This window comes from Nuphar pumila, chromosome 2, assembly GCF_984573655.1.
Source record: "Nuphar pumila chromosome 2, dmNupPumi1.hap1.1, whole genome shotgun sequence".
NCBI lineage: Eukaryota > Viridiplantae > Streptophyta > Magnoliopsida > Nymphaeales > Nymphaeaceae > Nuphar > Nuphar pumila.
Genome location: NC_143250.1, coordinates 35,535,697 through 35,558,093, shown reverse-complemented (window position 1 = coordinate 35,558,093; position 22,397 = coordinate 35,535,697). Strand labels below are relative to the sequence as shown.

Genomic DNA, 22,397 nt, shown 5'->3' with positions numbered 1-22,397 from the left:
GTTAAATCAGGTCATGTTTTGGGGACATATGATTTCCAAAGACAGAGTCAGTGGACCCTGCTAAGGTAATGTACCTCGATGATTATATTTTGAGAAAAAAATTCTTGATCTTTATTTTGATCTGTTTGAATCTTATGTTTGGATCTAGGTGAAATCGGTCTTAGACTGAAAACAACCTAAGAGCATATCAAAGATTTATAGTTTTCTTGGACTTACAGGATACTATCGAAGATTTATTCAGGATTTCTCAAATATTGCTACACTGATGATGAAACTGCTTCGCAAAGAAATCAAGTTTGTTTGGACTCGGCAGTGCGAAGAAAGCTTCTAGAAACTGAAGAAGAGGCTTACTACAACCCCTGTACTCACATTGCCTTCATGATAGGGAGGCTTTGTGGTTTATAGCAATGCATCAAGTACTAGATTGGGATGCATGTTGATGCAGCATGGTAAGGTTATAGCATAGGCTTCGCGCCAACTGAAAGTGCATGAGAGAAATTACCCCACACACGATTTGAAGCTTGCAGTAGTGGTCTTTTCACTTAAAGTTTAGTAGCATTACTTGTACAGAGAGCAATTTGAGGTATTCTCTGATCATAAGAGCGACCTGAACATGAGGCAGAGGTGGTGGTTAGAGTTTTTAAAAGACTATGACTTCTCCATATCATACCACCTAAGAAAGGTTGATGTAGTGGTTGATGTTTTGAGCAGAAAGGCAGGACGTCTTGCGAGTTTGGTAAGCAGTGAGTGGCGATTACTTGAGGACCTGATCGATTGGAAATTGTTTGCCACTGACTCATGTCGCATTCAGATTGCCAGTTTAGCAGTGAGGACAGAGCTTATGGACCAGATCATCGCTCAATAGAAGGATGACCTGGGCTTTATGAAGATGGTTGTTGCGTGCAAGCAAGGCGAGACAACCCTTCATCTGGAGGAAGATGGAAGCATCTAGTATATCTAGAGGCTTTGGGTACCAGCGGATCCTTAGTTGAGAAAATAGCTTCTAGATAAGGCACATTGTTCCAGATTTACTATACATCCGTGTAGCACAAAGATGTATAAGGACCTTTAGAGGAATTATTGGTGGCACGGCATGAAGAAAGACATTGTCGAATACGTATCGAGATGTTTGGTCTGCTAGCAGGTCAAGATATAGCATCAGAGACTTGACGACATGTTGTAGATGATTAAGATTTTGCAGTGGAAGTGAGAAGACATTACCATTGATTTTGTGGTAGGTCTACCCAAGACACGCCATCAGTATGATGCCATTTGGGTCATCGTAGATCGCTTTATGAAGTCATCACACTTCCTACCGATCAAGATGAATCAGACACTGGAGAGTCTTGCGGATTATACGTTGACGAGATCGTCAAGTTACATGGAGTGTCTGTTTCAATCATCTCAGCCAGAGATCCGAGGTTCACATCAAAGTTTTGGGGGCAACTTCAGAAAGCTTTAGGGACAAAGCTTAAGTTTAGTATGGCATTTCACCCGCAAACGAACGAACAGTCGGAGAGGACAATTCAAACCTTGGAGGATATGTTGTGATCTTGTGCTTTAGAGTGTAAAGGCGATTGGAGTAAGCATCTGAAGCTAGCCGAATTCGCCTACAACAACAACTATTATTTGAGTATCTGCATGGTTCCTTATGAGGTGTTGTATAAGCAACCCTGTAGCTCCCCAATTTGTTGGAGTGAGGTTGGTGATTGAGCTATTGAATCACATATAGTTTTATAGCACTACACTGATCAAGTACAGTTGATTCGCAAACGACTTTTGATCGCTTAGAACCGTTAGAAGAGCTACATAGATCTGAAGCGCCGGGAGGTCGCATTCGATGTGGGAGACCATGTTTTTGTCAAATTATCGCCTATAAAGAGTATGTTTTGGTTTGGCAAGAAAGGAAAGTTGAGTTTGGAGTATGTAGGATTTTTCCTCATTCTCAAAAGGATTAGAGGCGCAACATAGAAACTAACACTTCCTCTTCAGTTCTTAAACATCCATGATGTTTTTCACATGTCGATTTTGAGAAGATATGTGTCGGACCCTACGCATATCATTCAGTACGATGAGGTAGAGGTATAGAAGGATCTTACGTTTAAGGAACGTCCTATTGAGATAATGGATCGATGAGAGCAAGTGTTACGACATAAGACAATCCCTCTCATAAAAATTTGATTGCAGCATCATTGGCTTGAAGAGTGTACTTGGGAGCCCAAGGCGGATATGAAAGTGAAACATCCACACCTATTCAATACATAACCTTAATCAAATTTTGAGGATGAATTTTTTTTAAGGGGGGTTGGATCCAATACCTTCAATTTTTGATAAATTTTTGTGAATTTTAAAATTTTCTTTTTGTATGATAAATAAAAAAATTTAATTGTGGTCAGGCATTGTGTTATAGGGTTTGTAGAACTTAGAAAAAAAATTCTAAGTACGAGAAAAATACCCCTACAAGCCTAAGGGTCTCATCGACACTATCGAGTTTCGATCATTCATAAATTATTTTTGAAGAATTCGAATTAGCTTCCTAAAGAATATTTAAAATAAATAGTTGAAATATATGGGTTTTCAAATATAATAAGTGACATGTAATTGAAATTAAGCTTAAGTTAAAATTTCATGTAATTCCATTTCATGTAATTTCATATTTGAATTTTATAGAATTCTATTTGAATTTAATATAAATTAATTAGGAATTAATTTAATGGAATGGAACTCAAAAATTAAGTAGAATATATAATATTGTAGGAGTCCATAGGTGGGCCGTCCCATCCTATGTGGCACTCCAAATTAAAGTTTAAAATAAAAAATAAGAAGAAGAAGAAGAAACTTGAAAATAAAGCTTGAAATTAAAACTTACCAAATTGCAAAGTAAGTTTTGAAAAGTCAAAACTTGCCTTGTTTCAAAACAAACCTCCCATGAGGGGGGTGTCACCCCTAGAGAGTCTAGGAAGGGGGTGGTTGGATCAAGAAAGAAAAAAAGAAGGAAATGAAGGAAAAAGGAAAGGAAGAATAAATAAATAAATAATATATATATATATATATATATATATATATATATATATATATATATATATATATATATATATATATATATAACAGGTCAAGTTGTTGGAAAAAGGAAAGGGGGGTCAACCCAATAAGGGTCAACCCACCCTTATGGGTGTTTTACATATGTAATACAACATATAATGTATATTATATATGTAATACAACCCTAAGTAACTAAAAAGAATATATATAAAAAAAGAGGAAAAAAGAAAGAAAGTATTTTTTTTTTAGATTTGGAAAGTACCCCTTGATTGAGATCAAGGGCTGAGATTTACTCCAGCCCTTGACCTCAACTCAAACTCTATAAAAATAGAGGAGGGGCTCCCCCCCCCCTCCCTATTTGCTCCCCTTAGTTTTTTTAGGCTTTTTCCCCTTCTCCAAAATTCCTCTCTTCTTCTTTCCTTTCTCCACACCAAAACCTTGGTGTTTTCACCCTTGTCTCAACAAAGGAGACATCCACGTTCGTATGAGGAGCAAAAGGAGGTCATGGTTGATGTCGTATTGGTCCCACCTGAATGCATATGCCTGTCAATACGAATTTTTGGCTTGACAATTGGTCATGCATAATTTTATGCATAAATTCATACGTCTTCATGCATGATCATGTGCAATAATTGATTAAAAATGCTTGTTTGCGAAGGTTTTCAGGTTTTTATCAAAATTAGAATTTAAGCAAATTTGAGCCTTGTTGCAATAATTAGGAAAGAATAATTAAGTTTTTAGAAATTACTTTTTAAAAGAGAGGCCTTTTGGAAATATTGAAAAATTTTTGAACTCTTTTTGAAATAATTTCTTAAAACCTTATTACACACTATAAATAGAATCTTTAAGGTCAGAGAAAAATGTTTTTTCCTCTCTATAGCATGTGCTCCCCTCTCTCCTTCCTCTCTGCCTCCCATTCTTCCTTTCTCCCCCTTGTTTGATTGACTGGTTGCCTACCTCATTCTTCTTGCTTCTTATGCTTTTCACTCATTCTAAACCTCATTGTTGTCGGTTCTTCTTATCCCCTCTATCGGAGAGAGAGCGAAGTTTATTCAGTTGCAATAGAAAAGACCATCTTCTTCTTCTCAACCCTTCCGTCGGAGGTAAGCCGAAAGGCACACCTCTTCTCCCCTGTCTCTGTAGTATTTACAATCATTGCATGCATCATATTTGATTTTTCGCATCTTCGCTGCATATAGCGTAATCTGATTTTTATCTGTTTCATTTTTGCATCTTAGAATAGTTTATATGCATCATAAACATTAGTTTTTAACGAGTTTTCTATCATAAATCGGTTATTGTTTGATTGGTCTATTTAGCATACATTAAAAATTCGATTTTCATCAATAGTTTTTGCTATTCGTCACTTTGTTTTTTCGATTTTTTAGGTCACTCCCAGCATGATAGCATCAGTAAGCATGTATTCAAGTGTTCACAAATTTGGTATCGAGCGGCAGTAAGAAAACTATCTGCATGATCCTCTGATCATGCAATCTCTCAATTTTCTATCCTGCTTCGTTAAAACGTGAGCATCTCATTAACCGTGTGTGCCTGATCGGCTGTTCAGCCAACTATAGGTCCCCGGCCAGATTGACGGACATTAGATTACCTGACAATCCCTTTTTAATGCGAAAAACATTGTATTGAACGTCTGGTTGATTGTTTTGACCATGTATCGTCTGTATAGGTTGAACCGCCTATACCCAAATTCAAGGTCAATCAAGCAATCTCTACCCAAATTTTGGTAGTTGTCGTTTAGTTGCAGTTCTGTCTGGGTTATAGTTTCATTGCATCACATCAAATTTTTTTAGTATATACATTAATTAGGGATGTGTGATTTCATTGTTGATGCACGTTCCATTTAGTTTGGTTAATTTCTTGTCAAGAAGTTGCATGTTTTTTCTTTAGTGAATATTATTTTTAGCATAAGTTTCTTTAGTAAAAATCAATTTAGCTTAGTTCATAATAGTTAGATCCAATCGGATTGTTAAACTAGTCTAGTCTAGATTCATGTAGTATGCTTTAAATATGATTTAGCTAGTTAGTTTTTGGAGTCACGTTTTGATCGTATTAGATATAAATTCTTTCTTTTGTTCACTACTCAATTAGTTAGATTAAAGTAATTTAGACTTAAGAATTGTTATTGTTTACTTGATTCTTGTTTCCTTTAGGGTGTTAGTTTCATTAATTAGTTTAATTGTCATAGTTGTTCTTTTTAGTAGTTTGTTTTATGATTGGTTTGTTAGTTAGTTTTGTTATTTTGTCTTTTAGTATAGCAGTTTATTTCATGTTAGTTAGTTTCTTGTTTTTATGATTTTTGCTTAAACTAACATTAGATTTTTGTGTAGTTTTTGTGTTTTGTTTTGTGTTTCATGTTTTAATTTTTGATTTTTGCAGGAAAGCGTTCAGACATGCGGTGAGCCCTCGAAAGTACCCCCGAAGAGCTCTCTCAGGTCCCTAAAAGTTCTCCTCAAAAGACCCTTTAGGCCCCTCAGGGAGCCCTCAGAGATCTAAAGATCAAGAGATCAGCTAACAGGTAGAAGAAGAAATCAATGGACAAGAAGCTCAAAGCACTGAAGACTTTTTCTTTTCTTTTTAGCTTAGGCTTTTACTTTATTTAATTCAATTCAATTTGCGTTTGTAATAAGAAACTTATTATTTTTATTTGTTTAAACCCTCCGTAGGGGGTCACACTCTCATTTAGTTAATTAATTTTTTTTAAGGCAATAAAGAGTAGTTTAGCTTTTCTATGAAATACAAAGTATTTTTCTTGTTCTCTGAGTTCGACTCGGACTCCACCACTCGTATGAGCCAGTTTTTATTATTTGATGCACGGTTTGCATAAACATTTTTATTAAAAATATATTTTTAAAATGCTTTATTGAAAAAATTATATCGGCTCCTTGTGTTGCTCTGCATGATAACTTGACCCTCTCGACAGCTAGGCCTCTTCTCCATCCTTCTAATGAACACAATAGTAGGAAACATGGATGGTAAATTTAGTGAGATGTGGGAACAGGGATATGACGGGGGCAGGGGCGGGGATAGGAATGGGGACAATAAATTTGAGACGGGGCGGGGGTGGAGGTCCAAAGTCCACCCCCCCCCACCCCCCCTAGTTCACTCTTTCGAAAGTGACACTTTGGAGGGAAAGAGCTTAGTACGAACCCTTTTTTATAGGAAAGCTGTTTTTTGTATTTGTTACATGGGTCCCACCATATATTTCTCATAGACATGTTTGTTTTCACTTTTTGGATAAAAAATACCTTATTTCCCATGAAAAAAAGGCTTCTTTCATGGGGAAAGAGCATCAACCAAATGTTCCCTATTTTATGCAAGTTGCATAACATAAAACCCTTGCATTTTAGGTGGTGTTTGTCACATGCCACTACATTTAAGAATTGCAGGGTTTCTTTCAGGATTCCATATTTTTCTCTATATTTAAATTGAAGACCTATTATCTTAAATAAATTTTACATATCTTGAAATTTTGAGGACAATTAATCATACTTATATGGCGTGGCAAATATATTAATACCCCACTTAATCTGTATGGAATCTTGCTTAAATATGGGGATTTTTGTTTTTGTTTTTGTTTAGGTTAGGCAGGGCCCTAGTAGTTCATTAAAAAATCAATATACATAGAAGCTTTACATTTCTACACTATCTGGGTAGTAATCTGGCTGTTTATCTTTCCAAAAGCAATTACAACTCAACACAGTAAATTTTTATTTTTTTTTGAAAGGCAGGCTGGGGTTAGCTGGACCCCTACCAGTTGATCCTGGGCCTTCAGCTTGACACAGGATCCCGCTTATGGGATACCACCTCGGTGGTTCAACACAGTAATTCTTGCTAAGCATCTGCCCCCTCCAATTATGACATTTTGAAGCTCTAACAATCTCAACCCTTTGAATTTGAAATTACATCTCAAGCACCATTTTATGAACAAGTCCAAGCAACCTTTGCCTTTTAGGTGAGAATTTACTACACAAACCGCATCTCTTTTTGAAGATTCAATAATAGGCTTATAAGATGTATGAATCTGATGTAGAATAGAGTACCAACAAATTTGGCAAAGGGAAATCTTGGTGATCAAATTATCTCCTCCCTGATCGCCGCCCCTAGCGCGAAAAATGCTGGACCAAAGTAGTAAAAGGCTGCATCTACTGCATTCAAGGGGCCGAGCCAAGCTCCCCGGTTATTTCGCAAATGCGACTGTTGCTAAGCAAGAGGTCTAGACCCCTTCGCGGCGATATTTTGAAGAAGTTGAGTTTTTTTTTTTTTTTGAGAAATGTATAAAAATAAACAAAATTCTAAAACATGAAAATATAGGTAGCATTAAATATTAAAACTTGTTTTTGTATCAAGTCAATGTGCAACGAACACACCATTTCTTAAAATAGGTGATGTTTTGAAAATATTATGTTTCTTCGGTCGTGATATTTTAAAAATATCAGACATTTTGTTACATAGTTTAAAAAACCAAGAGCTGACATTGTTGAATAGAAGTGAGAGATGATCAGGTCAGGGTACTCCTGACGGATTTAACCATCAGGGTCCCTCGAATGCCATTCATCCATGTGATGAACAACTTCAAAACACCATCATTCAACCAGGACAGCGACCATAAGTACAGCAGGCAAACCCAGTATCGCTAGGTCTCTAATCCTTAGGGTAGTTCCTTCGTGGCTGAAAACACATTATCATCTATAATAATAGAAGATCCCACCTTCTCCCGTAGTTGGATCGCATTACTTGCAAAATGAACCCTTACCAGGCTTCTTTTTTTCGAAGCTCTATAGACGAGTCTTGGCTCCTTTGCTCCCTCAAAATAATCTAACCAACATACTGGGACCGCGACCTTTGTTGGTATGATAGGCTGAGCCAGTGCGACCAGGTCTTCAATCTCACAAATGATTTCTTCGAATAGAAAATAAAATAAAAAATAAAACATAAGAAGCATTGTGCATAAGGAGGGTTTTAGCGAAACCATTTTGAGCACAAGGGTAACAACATGTTTCTACAATATTCATCTTCATTCCACTTCCCAAAAATCTATTTCTATTCAAAAATCAATTCTGACAACATTGTTCTTGGCATGAAAATACTATTAAACTTTTGAATTTCTATTTTCCAATGCACTAATGCAATATTCCTTACTGCAATCATTTCCCACATCCCATTGTGGTTGACTTCAAACCATTAATCAAGTCAATTATAAAATCCCATTCAAGCCTGCCTCTGCTCCAAGACTAATTATCCAATGCCATAATAGACTAACTAATAGATAATTACCAAATACACATGTAGAAGCTTCCATGATCTTTTTCCACACGTTACAGCTAAAATAGCCTCAAATGTTCCCACACCCATCATCAATCACCATGACCACGCCTACATAAAATAAATAAACATCTCTATAGGCTTCTAATATTCCTCTCTTTCTCTTTCTGCAAATCTCTCTTTCTCTCTCCATGCTAATTTGTGGAAGGATTTCTGTTACAGATTATGATGATGAGTTGGGTGTTGAGAGCCCCTCAACACCGAAGAAATCAATCAAGAAGAGCAAGAACCCTTTCTCTTCCAGAGGGCTGGACAGGTTTGCCACAGTCTCTGCTGATCTCCATGCCAGAACAGAGAGGATCATGTCCCAACTGGGTGCAACACAAACTGATGGTGTCATTGTCAGGTTTGCTTACTCCGATTCTCATGATTGGATCCCTGTTGTTGTCAGGCCTAAGAAAGGAGCAGAAGCTGTCAAGCTTCATAAGGTAAGCAGCATGATCCCTTCTGCAAAACCAGCCAATCTTGCCAACAAATCAGCTGGGACTCTGGTGAGTGCCACAACTTTTGAGGGAAAGACGAAAGGAAGGAGTCATGGGGTTGATTCAGATGGAAAGAATAAGAAGGGTTTGGGTCTGATTAAGAGGTTGCTTGCTTGGTTTGGGATGAGAAAGGTTGGTTATGGCCCCGTGACTTTGATGGTGGTTTTGCTCTGCCTGGCTATGTTTGGAAGAATATTTGCTATATTTTGCACAAGTGTTTGGTGGTATTTGGTGCCTACCCTGTTTCCTGTTGATAAGATGGAGCCCAAGCAGAGGGTAACTAATGGAAAGAAGGCACCAATGCGTGTTAGATCTGCTGAGTACACAAGGTTGGTGGTAAATGAAATCTCATGTCGCCGGCATACCACATGGAATTATGTGTAAATTTAAGTTTTTAATCTCCTGTTTGTTTGGGTTGGAATGAGACCAAGTTGAGCCTTTTGGGTGTCAGTTTTCTTTTTCTTTTTTCATTTTTAAAGTGGTGTTAATTTTTTTTTTTTGAAAGGTGCAAGGTAAAATTAAGATGTACATATCTCATCATGTTCAATGTAAAAATTGAGTTTAAGATTGGGGTGGGAATGATGTAAAAATCCAAGAGGGAATTTGGGTGCACCCACTTGTCAGTAGGGTAAGATAAGGTTGGTGGATTGGAGTTGGATTGGGCTCATACTAACTCTCAAAAAAAAAAAGTCCACAGAGGCTCCCCTTCCTGGTTAGGGGCAGCCATGGTTTGTCACTAGATATGAAATGATCAAAAGCAGGAGCCTGCTAACGTTCTGTGCATTGTATACTTTCCACTGCATGCAGAAACATTTCTTACTAGGTTTTTTATAGCATAAGATAATAAAAATTTAATCATGAGTTCTCTATTTCTCTTAGTGAACTTTCTATGTTCCATTTACTCCTTAACCCACTGTTAACAGCACTTTGGAGCTTTCCATAATCAAAATCCAAATTAAGAATTTACAAAGAAAAGCTTTACTTTTAAGGTAATTCACCATTAACCGCAGTTTGGAGCTTTGCATAATCAAAACCCTAATTGAGAATTTAATTTATGAAGAAACCTTTATTTTTAAGGTGACTTACGTTTAAAGTCTTTAGGTTTCAAATATCTAATATAAATATCTATCCTTCTAAGAAATTGCAAGAGAGCAAAACGTATGCTCAAAGCTTTTTGGTTTCGTATCCTTTTAAGAAATTGCAAGGACCATCAGATGATCTGCCAGGTGAATCTAACGTCTATCTTAAGGGTTAGTCAGATCCCCTACCAATTATACAACCATACCATTTAGGGTTCGAACTTGCAACCTCCCAACGCAAGGTGACGTGCTGTAACTTCTCCGGTCTATATGATTTATTGAATAATTTGAGATTCATATTATTTTAGTTTAGATATTTTTTTGTTTAGGTCATTATAATGGATATATATCCAATCTTAGTAATTGATCGTAGTTGAGTAGAATTAAGACTTCCCTTCTTAATTGATGTTTTTTCAGATACGATAGGTTAGGTTTGTTAAGATTAGATTTTTTTTCTTATAAATATAGAAAAGGCTTAAGACATTCAAAGTTCAGAATTAAGAGTTCACCATTAAGAGTTCATGAGGATAATGAAATTGTTATTTTCACTTTATTTCAGTTACTTTTATTTTGTAACATTTTTACTAATCTTCTATTATTTTTTAGTATTTTTTTTTTTGAATTTTTTATATCTCCAAAAAAACCATAGTGGGTTAGATTTTCTATTCTAATGCATAATTATTTGGCACTTTTTTATTGAGGGCTCAAATGTCATTTCACTACCTGAATCAAGGCTTTTCCTTGATAAATATTAAAAAGAAAAAAAAAATTAAAGAATGAAAAACGTAACAAAATTTCAACCTCAAATGCACGTGGTTGACAATTATACCTAGTATCCATCCAAGTGAAATGCTTTGTCCTTTCATAATAATGTTCTTAGACTTTTGGTAGGGGACTGGACATAAATGTGTGGCCTACAACCTTGACCAACTATACCAAACCAAAAGGAGACATAATAAAGGATTTGGTTGCCTGAGATTTCATAAAAAGTTGTTTACATGGGCTTGTATGCTTATATTTTCTTGAATGAGCTCATCGCAGAGACTATCAGCATTTCATCATCAACTTGGACAATATGACAATGATGAGGGGGAGCATATTAGGTCCATGGACAACGGGTCGGATTCAGGTTGGATTTTGTGAAATCTGAATCCAAATCCAAATCCAAAACGCTAACGTCAGATATGAGGTGGTTAAATTGAATCCTAATAAAAAATACATGTCTTAATACTGGATCTGGACAAAAACAAAACAAAACAAGCTATTTACATGTAAGAAACAACATTTGGGTCAGATTTTGTTTCGGATCAAATTCAGATCCAACTTAAAATGCTGATCTGAATCTGACCCAAATCCAAAAGTGATCCGATTGAACAGATATGAATTCGATCAGAATCTAAATTCGGATTTTACTTAAAATATCCATATAAAAAAAAAAACATGTTGGACTTGGTTCAGATATCCAATCATATCTGATCCATTTTCAGCCCTACCGGTAGGGCTGCCGTGGGCCAGCTCAGGCCGGCACTTTTTACCCCGGCCCATTTAGTAATGGGCCAGCCTCCCGGTTCTGAATCCAAACAGCTAAATCGGCTGGAATTTGGTTTTGGCTTCTTATGTGCGAATCTGGTTATCCCCCAAACCTGATTACATCTAAAACTGCATCAGGGAAAGGTAAAGGCAAATAACCAACCTATTTGGGTCTGGCAAAGGCTTTTTCTGCCCGTATCTGATCTAGAAAAGCAACATGGATCTGAATACAAGTAGGAGATTCTGTATTGTTGAATCCAATTCAGACCGACTGTTTACGTCCTTATGAACCAAGAACGCTCCATCATACAGTTGCACTATCAGAAGCAAGGCTCTGGGGTTCTAATCCTACGGTAGGGGAGCAAACGGACCAGATACAGCAAGAGTCATTTGTGATCCAAACCCAATTCTGAATGTTTTGCATTAGATCCGAATATGAGTCTGGATCCAAATTAAAACTGGTGATAAAGATCTGAATCCAAAAAGTATATGGTAACGCTGGATCTAAAAGAACACTGAAATCAAGGTTTTCACCTGTCGGATTTTATTCAATTCAATCCGAAGAAAAAATAATCTGAATATGTAAACCACATCCTCTCCAAATAAGCTGAGTTCATATCATACATAAAAGTAAAGTGCCAATTTCCAATCGGAGTCTGGTCAAAGCAAATCCATTTGCATCCAAATCCTCCAGTTTGCCTATCAGGGAGAAGAAAAAAACATAACAAGGTTGCCTCACAGGCAGCCAGTCCAAGGTAGAGGCAGGCAATGGCTGGGGCTGTATGTAGGGCCAAAAATGAGGTGAACATCTAGGCTCGGCTCGGCAAGCCAAACTATGAGCCAGCTGGTTAGATAAATGAGCCGAGCATGAACATGGCAAGCTCTGCTTAGTGTTGAGCCCCGATATGGAAAAACACACAAGAAGTTGCATGAATAGGGGTGGCAATCTGGTCGGATTGGCGGGTCAGCATACCTCAACCCGAACCCGACCCGTTTATTAAACGGGTCAGCTGTGGCAAACACGAACCCGTCCCGTTTATTAAACGGGTAACCCGACACGACCCGCCAACCCGCTTAATAAACTGGTTGGGTCGGGTAAACGGGTTGGCAGGTTAGCGAGTCAGGTCGGTAGGTTGGCGGGTTGACCCGCCCGCCTAACCCGTTTATTAAACGGGTCAGCTGGGTTGGCGGGTTGGCATACCCCTAACACGAACCCGACCCGTTTAATAAACGGGTTAGGCGGGTCGACCCGTTTATTAAACGGGTTCATTTTTTTCCAACCCAAACCCGCCTAAGGGTCGGGTTGGCGGGTCGTGTCAGGTTTTGCCACCCCTATGCATGAATTGAATTTTAAAATTATTTTGCTTTTCACAGAGACGGATATAAGTAAATCAAAGAAAGTGATGCGAAAGCAAAATAAATAAGCAAACCACAACACAAGCTTTATAAAGGTTCGACCAAACCCAACCTACGTCCTCTTGACATTCTTGCCTAACCTACTAAACCCCTAGCTTCATGTGCTAGGAACCAAATCACCTAGCTTCACAATGTTAGAAATCAATAACAACGGTTTCACACTGCTTGTGAAACCCAACTGTGAGATCTACCGACTCACCGTAACTTAACCTAGGGTGGGTGAAACCTAATACAAAGCCATAAACATTTACAACTCTAAGCAAAGAGATCGATGAAGATCGCTTGTTGGAAGACTTTAGAGCACTTGTGAGCTTTGATCTTGAAGAGCTTAATGACTTGATTTGTTTCCACATATTCAACAATGTTAGAGTAGTTTTTCCTCTTCAATAAATACTTGGGAATGATCTTGATCCTTTGAGAGAACCGTTGGGCACACAAACCAAGAATTTTAAATAAATTATGTTAGAATCGCATGTTTCTCTTACATGTCGACATATTCTCCGAGTGTCAGCATGGCATCATTTGAGTCGACACTTCATTCATATTTTCAACTTCATTCAAAGCTCTTTTCTTCATTAAATGTCGACATTCAGATTTAGGGGTCGACATTTCACTTTTTGATTGTTGGAGGGGTTGACACTTGCTTCACGAATGTTGACACTTCTATGCTCAGTAGATGTTCAAGCATTCAATTGCTGGAGGTCGACAAGGCATTCAAGGATGTCAACACTTTAATCCCGAGAGTCTATACTTCTTTATTTCTTCACGAGTCGACACTTCATCTTTACAGGTAGACACTTTGAGCTCAGTTCAAGCAGGCATGCATTCAGTTTGTCGAGAGTTGACATGTCATTCACGTGGGTAGACATATTTTGCCTTTCAACATGATATTATTTTGAACTTTGTCTATGGGCTCTTCATGGGTCGACATGTGTTTTTTAGTTGACACTTAATCAGTAAATTCTTTGTATTTTTGCTTAAACACCTCATTTCAAAGTGTGATCTTTTTAGCACTTCTTGGAGAGATTTTTGGCACTGAAATGTGAATGTTTTCTACACATAAAGTCAGTTAAAATGTAAAACTCAAGATTTTTTTTAATAATTAAAATAAATAAATGATGAATTCTTGATTTTCTTGATTTTCATGATTTCGATTAATTATGAATCTTTGTCTATGAAGAATGTTTCAAGAATAATTAAAAAAGCTTTAAGTATGAAAACTAAATAAGTTAGAGTGGTCTTAGATCTTAGACTTTAATTTTGGATCTAAAATCGGCATTTGAATCCAATATAGATCTAAGGTGTTATTTGGATTGGATCTAATTTTAAATATTAATTAGATCCAATGGTTATGGATTGGACCCTCATAAAGGACATCCTATGTGAACCCTATTTAAATTTAGGAGTCCATATGAATTAAAATATTATCTAGTTTAATTCAGATAAATAAATAAATAAAAGTGATAATTAAGTTTTTTAATTAAAACATTTAATTAAATCACTAATAAAAATATTAAAGAGGGTGGGACATCCTACACCTCTTGAAGAGTTAATATTAGTTAGAATTGTTAGTGGTTAGTTATTGAATAGTCAAAGCTCATAATCTTAATTAAATAAAAATGAGAAAAAAAATCAAATAACTAGAGAAGTAGGAGTCTACAAGGTAGTTTTATTTCTAGAAAGGACTCATCTTCCCCTCCACACAATTTTGGAGAGGGAGAGCCCTTTCTTAACTGGGTTAGGGATTATGGAGAGACTATATATATCCCTCTCTCACATGCCCTAGTCTCTCTCTCTCTCTCTCTCTCTCTCACATGCCCTAGTCTCTCTCTCTCTCTCTCTCTCTCTCTCTCTCTCTCTCTCTCTCTCTCTCTCTCTCTCTCTCTCTCTCTCTCTCTCTCTTTTCCTTTTCGTTCTTCTTCTTCCTCTTCTCTTAAAAACCTCTAGGAGGTCGGAAGTAGTGTGTACAACCATTAAACCTACACAAACTTCGGTAGTTGTGGCAGTGTAGAGATCAGACTACCCAATTTCTTCTTTGTCTTAAGAATCTATCAATTTTTTAGATAAGATTTACGTAGTAGATATTTTTTACATACATTAAGCATGCATATATAAATTATATTTATTTTCAAAAGTATATCTACATGTCTGAACATGTTATACATGTTTTTCTTTATAAAGAAATCATTATTTTAAAAATGATTTTAAAAAAACATGCCTAAATAGGGTTTCTTTGTTGGTTCGTATTAGATTCAGTCACAACTTGATTGTTGTTGGTGGCATTCATAAGTTAACCCATGTTGTATTTGATTAAATCTAAAATATTAAGATTTTCAAGGTTTTATGGTCTCAAAATTTTTTTTAACAAATTCATTTTCGAAGAAACCTAAGTTTGAGATGTTTGATAAGTTATTCCCGACCAGTTTCAGAAATAAATCGATATCTCATTGAATATCAATCAAAAAAATCGAAATAAAAATACTAATTAATTTATGTATCTTGCTTGTTTTACCTGATTTGGATTAGTATTGAGGAAGAAACATCCATATTAACAGAGCTTTAGTTTGTAGCTCTGGCTACATGACTGTTTCTACCTAACTCTGATAAAAGGTATAAACGCCTAAGCAAACCTACTCTGAATATTTTATAAATGTTTTAGGTAAAGTCTAACATATAATAAAAGACTGTAAAAAGGATTTTGCCAAAATATTTTCTATAAATTTCAAGAAAAATTTTAATCTAATAAAAATCTTGTAGTTTACAGATTATGGATTAAAACTCTATCAGAATAAGGTTCTGTAAAAGATTTTTAATTATTTTTGTACTTATTATTTTTTAGATTGATTTATTGGGTTGTATTCTTGACAGATACATAAATCCATAATAAAAATATGATGATTTTATATGCAATATATTATTTTTAACATATTTTGCAAAATGGGTCATCAGGGTTCTGAATTTTCCTAACTACTTGTGTTAGTGATTAATTAGTAACGTGTTTGGATCTTGTAGTTTTAATGTTTTTTTGATATATGTTGCATATTATCAGTGTTAATAGACCCTATTGAATCATAAACAAAGGGCTAAACACTTAGAAAGATCTAAGTTTGAATTTATAATAGTTGTAATTGAAAGATATTATCAAATCCTGATTGTCTTATAAATTAATTGTTTTGGTTGATTTCAAAAGCGAGTATTTCTATTTATAGAATTATGCTCACCATGTTTAGCTTGTTTAATATCTGAATTCATGCTTGACTTAATGAAGATGTAATGGTTTATGTTTGAGAGAATCAAAACCCTGATTTCTCATAAGTCAATTTAGGGTTTTAAGCTCTTTCTTGAATTTTGATTCTTCCAAACACATATATTGTTGAGATATGATTTGTTCCAAGTTATATACAGCATGAACTGAATTAAGTTGTGTGTATTTATATTGATCAAGCATGGCTATAATTGAACATAATTAAAAAATATATAAGACTTTCCGATTTGGACTTATGGGGGCTTGGATTGAGAAAATCGACTTATGCGTTTTTTGTTATGGGTTGTAGTAGATTAATTGATTCAATTTGTTATCATGAATTTTTTAATTAGGTGTAATATGATTTAAGTACTGTAAAAATTAATGCATTAATTAAAGTCATATTGATTTTCTCAGTGAGGGTTTATGGGAGTTCTTATATGAAAAACCAAGGTTTGGTGGCTCTAGTTATGTTTTGATATTTTCATTAAAAATTTTCATAAATGCAATCTTGAATTATATCAAATCTAATATAAAAATTTTATCATAGAGATAAAGGTGAGTCATATTGCTATTGGTAAGTTATAGTTGTGGTGTAAGGATGCCCTGTTTCTGAGAAAAAGGCTCATACACAAATTGTATTTGAGATTTATGAGTAAATCTATTTATGACAACTTAAATGTATTTATTTTCCTAATAAATTGAGCATGAACATGATTGTATTTGCAAATCATGTAACAAATGTATATGAACATGTTGGTGGCATTGTGATTTGGCAAAATATATTTTAGTTATGTGATTTTGGGCTACTCTAGCCACAAGACCTAAATAATTTGATAGTGATATTAGAATTGTGGTTGTGGTTCTCAGATTGATTCATATTTATGATAATGATGTATGTTTTTTTTTAAATATTAAAATTATATGATACTGCATAAATAAATTGTTGAATAGCATATTGACATGATTCATTACTTATAAGAATGCATGTTATGCTTTGAGATGCAGTATTTGTAAAATGCATGCAGGATGATAAAAATCGCACAGAGTTGCATGGGCACTTTGGGTGCTCGATAAAATAATAATTTATGATTTCAAAGATGGAACAGTGAGATGGCAATGCACTAGCCTAAATGGTAGATGCATTTACCCATTGTCTAATTAATAGAGCTAACCCTGAGTTGTATTTATGAGTATGTTTTTACCGAAGTATATTGAACCAAAATGGATAGTGATCTACCTTAGAGAGGGTAAGTGGTATGAAACTCTCTGATCATTTTCTTTCTTATTATGTTGTGAGCGAAAGTACCTCGACAGTCCTCCAATTCAGAGAATTTAGGGGGACCTGAACTATCGCTTATATCCTAGGCGAGCACGTCCCTGTGACTTCTGCAGAAGTGAGTGATCATGTTCATCGTTGTGACACAAAGCTACACCCCCGGGTAAATTCTCTTTGAGCATGCCACTACTTCTTACAGCCTAACTTCGCTCCAAGAGAAGACGACTCAGTCAGCTACTCGAAAAATTAAAATACATAACATAATAAACACCTGAGTAGTCTAGTCTGTTTCGTGTTGGTCCTACGCATACCCGATAGACTTTGGTAATCAAGTAGAACATAAAATACTTTTCTATACATTTATTTATATTCATATGATTATGCGGATTCATGCATATTATTGAATGTCAGATTTTATTTAGAATGCAATTATGTATACTTATGGATATTTTTGAATCATGAATGCATGAATTTTCTGCAAAAATTTTTATCTGCCTATTAAATGTTGAATGTAGTTCTTTGGTGATTAATACTTATTATGCAAGCTTTATATATTGTATCTTGCATTAGTTATATGAATCTTATTAAAACTCTTCAAAATATCATGCTTTCAAAATAAAATATTTTTCGAGTAATATGTGATTTATAGAGCGAGAACAGGATACAAGAGGGGGCTATGAGGGCTGATATTTTTTAGATCCCAAGGGCTACTTGTCTTTTTAATTTGAAATTCATTGACTATTTAATTATCTATTTTTGAGCAATGTCTTGAATGGTTTAATATGTAATGGGACTATTTCATATTTTAATTAATTTCTCTTATAGGTGATTGAATGACAATGTTTTTAAAATATAATGTGTTTTGGAGGTTTAACCAAAAATTCAGCTTAGTAAATTGATTTCAAATCAATATTTTTTGTTATGTTTGCTTATATAAATAATAACTTAAGGATTTTGTCATTTGGATGCTTTATTCTCAAACTTTGTTCTAATGAACTATTAAACACCAATGCATGTGTAGGTTGACTCCTAAGATCTTATTTCGGTTAAAGCAATAGCAATGATGAAATACTTAAATTAATAGTTTCTTCTATGTAATGGTTCAATCAATTTTGTTAATGGTGGTTCCATATTAGATCTAGTACTAGGAGGCTAAGACACATTCGCGTTTGCGCTGAAGCGTCTAGTACTTGGTACGGTTGAAACGTATTCATTGGTGAGACCATTGTATTATTACATATTAGAAAAAAAAATCAATAACATGTTAACTTTGAAGAAAAAGATTTCTGATATTTTTGGTTTAAAATATGTCAAGTCATTACATAAAATCCCTACACACTTGAGGTTTAACTATTAGTCATTTTGAGAGTTTTGCTATCATCAGAATCAGTCTAAGAGTTCAACAATCTCTCTTTTTTTTATGATGACAAAACTATCTCAAAATTAATGCAAAAATAGAGTATGCACAATCAAATTTGTATGGTTCAGACATTTTGGAGTTCAAATTTGATTCAAATTTGGTATTTCAAATTCTAACTTTCACACTTATGCTCATATTGCATCACTTTAATTCAAATATAGTACATTGTTAATAATATTTCATTTATGTATATAACAATCCATATAACATCCATATTTTTAACAAAACTTTCTCAAATCTCAATAAGTATATGTGTTCCTCTCATTCGTTGCAATGCATATTTTTGCATACACCATACATACATTTTTGCATTACACATGCATTCATTTTTTCCTCATATACATACATTTTCTTCCCTTTTTTGACAACATAAAAAAAGATTTCATCAAATCATTTGAAATAATGTAAGCATATAAAAAATTAATCTTTTGGACAAAAAAGATATACAGACATCAATAACATTCCATCATATAGTTCATATAAAACACTTAAGCATAAGATAGAAAGAAAAATATGTATTCATCATAGTAGTCATTGATCAAACACGTAAGCATTTAAACTTTGTTGAGTTCAGGTTTGAATCAAAGCTCACATTTGATTCAAATCTATACTTTTTACTCGCATTGCTTTATGTTAAAATTTATTTTTTTACAAAACAAGTCACATTCTCAATGTATTTTCACTCACATTCCATTTATTTTTATCATTTTCTCTTCCTTTTTTACAACATAAAAAAGGTGAATATTTATTTATGGAATACAAAGTACAATAACATTGAAAAATTATATATCAATCAATATTGGTTGTTTTAAAAATATGATTTATAAAAGATGCATCATAAGTTGCTGAATTCACAACTTCTCATATAAATATCCTTTTTTCTTTATTTTCAAAGCGGTAACTCATTCAATATTGACCGCTCTTATAAATCCTTGTTATCAAACAAGATATATTTTCCTTTTTAGCATCATTCAAGGAGAATAACATTCATCAAGATAAGCAAATATGATCAAGACATTTGAAATTTAAAAGAGTATTTTGTTAATTATAAAGTTTGTGTGAGTGGTATCCAAAACATTAACACAAAACAAAAATAGTCACTAATTGCATTGTCTTAGGAATCATTAGGCAAAATGAGTGACTTAATCAAATACTACCAAAATATCAAGAGATCAAAAACAAAATTCTTAAATTGGTCATGGGTGAGATGCATAATAAAAGATCTAGAGATAGGTGATTGAAATGATGATGCTCTAATGAGGAAGAATCCTCTGATCCTTAAGATCTTACAACATTATGTCTAACCCTGTTGCTCAACCAATAATTAACTTTGCTCCCACTCAATATGTGTTGAACTGGAAGATGATACATCTAAAGTTCCTAAGGCAGATACTTAAACAATGTTCTCCCCCTTAGCTATTGCTTGCTTCCTCTTTTTGATATCCACTGAGTTTCATTCCAGTCATAACCCATTCTATGAAGAGTGCTTTCATAAAAAATATTTGACTTCTTCAAAAATATGGAGTTGAAAAGGCAAAAGCTCCTAACAGATGAGAGTTTATCAATCCTCAATGAGAGAATGTGAAGAGTCAAAATGCTTTGGTCGACTGTCCTATGCTTCAGATTAAAGAAGATAAAAAATAAAAATAATGAATGAGAGTTTGGGTTGCCTTTTTCTTAAATAGGACATAAAGAGATTGCCACTTGGAATAAGGGGTCGACATTCAAGCAAGAAGAAATACATATGAGTGAAATAAGGGAGGTCAACACTCGAGAAGACGGGTTGACATCTGAGTATATATATGACACTTTAATGAACAATGGATAGGTCAACATCTAAACATAAGAGGTTGATATTTGAGTATATGTATGACTCCTTAATAAACAAGTAATATATCAACATCTAAATACATGGGGTCAACATATAATGTTCATAATCACTTTTTCAAATAGAATCAATATGGATTCTGAAGGGGATTCGACTTTTCTTTAAAATAGGTTGAATAAACCGCACTTGAGTTACAACCTTAGAAGATACAAGATGAAACTTAAAGAATTAAGATGATGATGTGAGATACTTCTAAAATTTTAACAAGATTTCTATTTAAAAAATACATAATCAAAGCAAATAACTTAATATGATTTATACCAAATAAAACACATTTTTTCTCAGTAAATCATACATTGAAGAACAAAAAAATTCATAAATAATCAACTGCAATTACACATGCCAAACTCTCTTCTAATGTTAGAAAATCTTTCTTCACTCAAAGGTTTTATAAAAATGTCGGCTAATTGCTTATCTGTTTCAACAATTTTAAGTTCTATATTACCTTTGCTAACATATCTCTAATAAAATGATGTCTTATTTCAATGTGCTTAGATCTAGGGTGCTAAATAAGGTTCTTAGATAGATTTATAATACTTGTATTGCCACAACTAGAGGTGTGTGATTTAAATTAATATCAAAACTATGTAATTGATGCTTAAGCCATAAAATTTGAGCACAACAACTACTTGCAGCCATATATTCGGCCTCAACAGTGGATAATGCCACAAAATGTTATTTCTTGGAAGACCAAAAAATCAAGTATCCACGAACTGACAAGTGTCATTTGTGCTTTTCCTATCAATCTTGCAACCTACATAATCTGCATCAGAATAGGTTGTAAGATCACACGAGAATCCTCTTGGACACTATAGACTAAGGTCTAAAGTGTTCAATAGGTATCTAAATATCCTCTTAATAGCAATTAGATGAGATTCTTTAGAATTGCTCTGGGATCTTGCACACAAGCACACACTAAACAAAATATCATTCCTACTTGTAGTTAAATATAATAAAGATCCTATCATGCCTCTATATAGTTTAGTGTCAATACATTTACCTTTTCATTACTTTCAAGCTTGATTGAGATAGACATAGGAGTTGAATAACCTTTTGAGTTGTGCACAACTACTTTTGACATTCATTTGATATAGTTTGAAATCAAGATTACATGCAAATGCTAAAAGCATCCTAATAGCATCTAACCTAGCTACGGAATCATAGGTTTCATCAAAATCAATGATCTCTTCTTGACTATATCCTTGGGCTACTAGCCTAACCTTATTTTTAATGATTTCACCAGATTCATCAAGTTTATTCTTAAAGACCCACTTTGTTCTAATGATATTTTGATCTTTAGGTGTTGAAACTAGATCTCACACATCATTTCTCTCAAATTAATTTAACTCTTCTTGCATAGCTAATATCCATGATTCATCATTGAGAGCAACATCAATTGACTTTAGTTCAATTTGAGACACAAAGCCTAAGAACTTGCAAACATTGTTCAAGTAATGCCTAGTTCTCACACCTTCACTTGGATTACCAAGAATATTTTCAATTTGATGATCCTTAACATATATCCATTCTTTAGGAAGGTCATTATGTTGAATATTCTTTTCTTGCAAATCTTTCAAAGGAGGGCTTCATTTGTCACGTGCATCCTCATTTTGATCCTTGGTATCACTTTCCTTTTCTTTTTCAAAAATGACTAGTTCATCATCAACCATTTAT

The 22,397-nt window shown here is 34.4% G+C and overlaps 1 protein-coding gene across 1 annotated transcript; it reads left to right on the top strand.

Moving 5' to 3' along the window:
• The first annotated feature begins 8,516 nt into the window (after positions 1-8,516).
• Positions 8,517-9,251, top strand: LOC149845244 (uncharacterized). Its single transcript, XM_089987294.1, has one exon. The coding sequence runs from the start codon at positions 8,517-8,519 to the stop codon at positions 9,249-9,251; it is 735 nt and encodes a 244-aa protein (XP_089843420.1).
• The last annotated feature ends 13,146 nt before the right edge of the window (positions 9,252-22,397 follow it).

What these genes read in the sequence shown, in the direction of transcription:
- LOC149845244 (XM_089987294.1), top strand. Translation starts at nt 8,517, where the DNA reads ATGCTAATTTGTGGAAGGATTTCTGTTACAGATTATGATGATGAGTTG.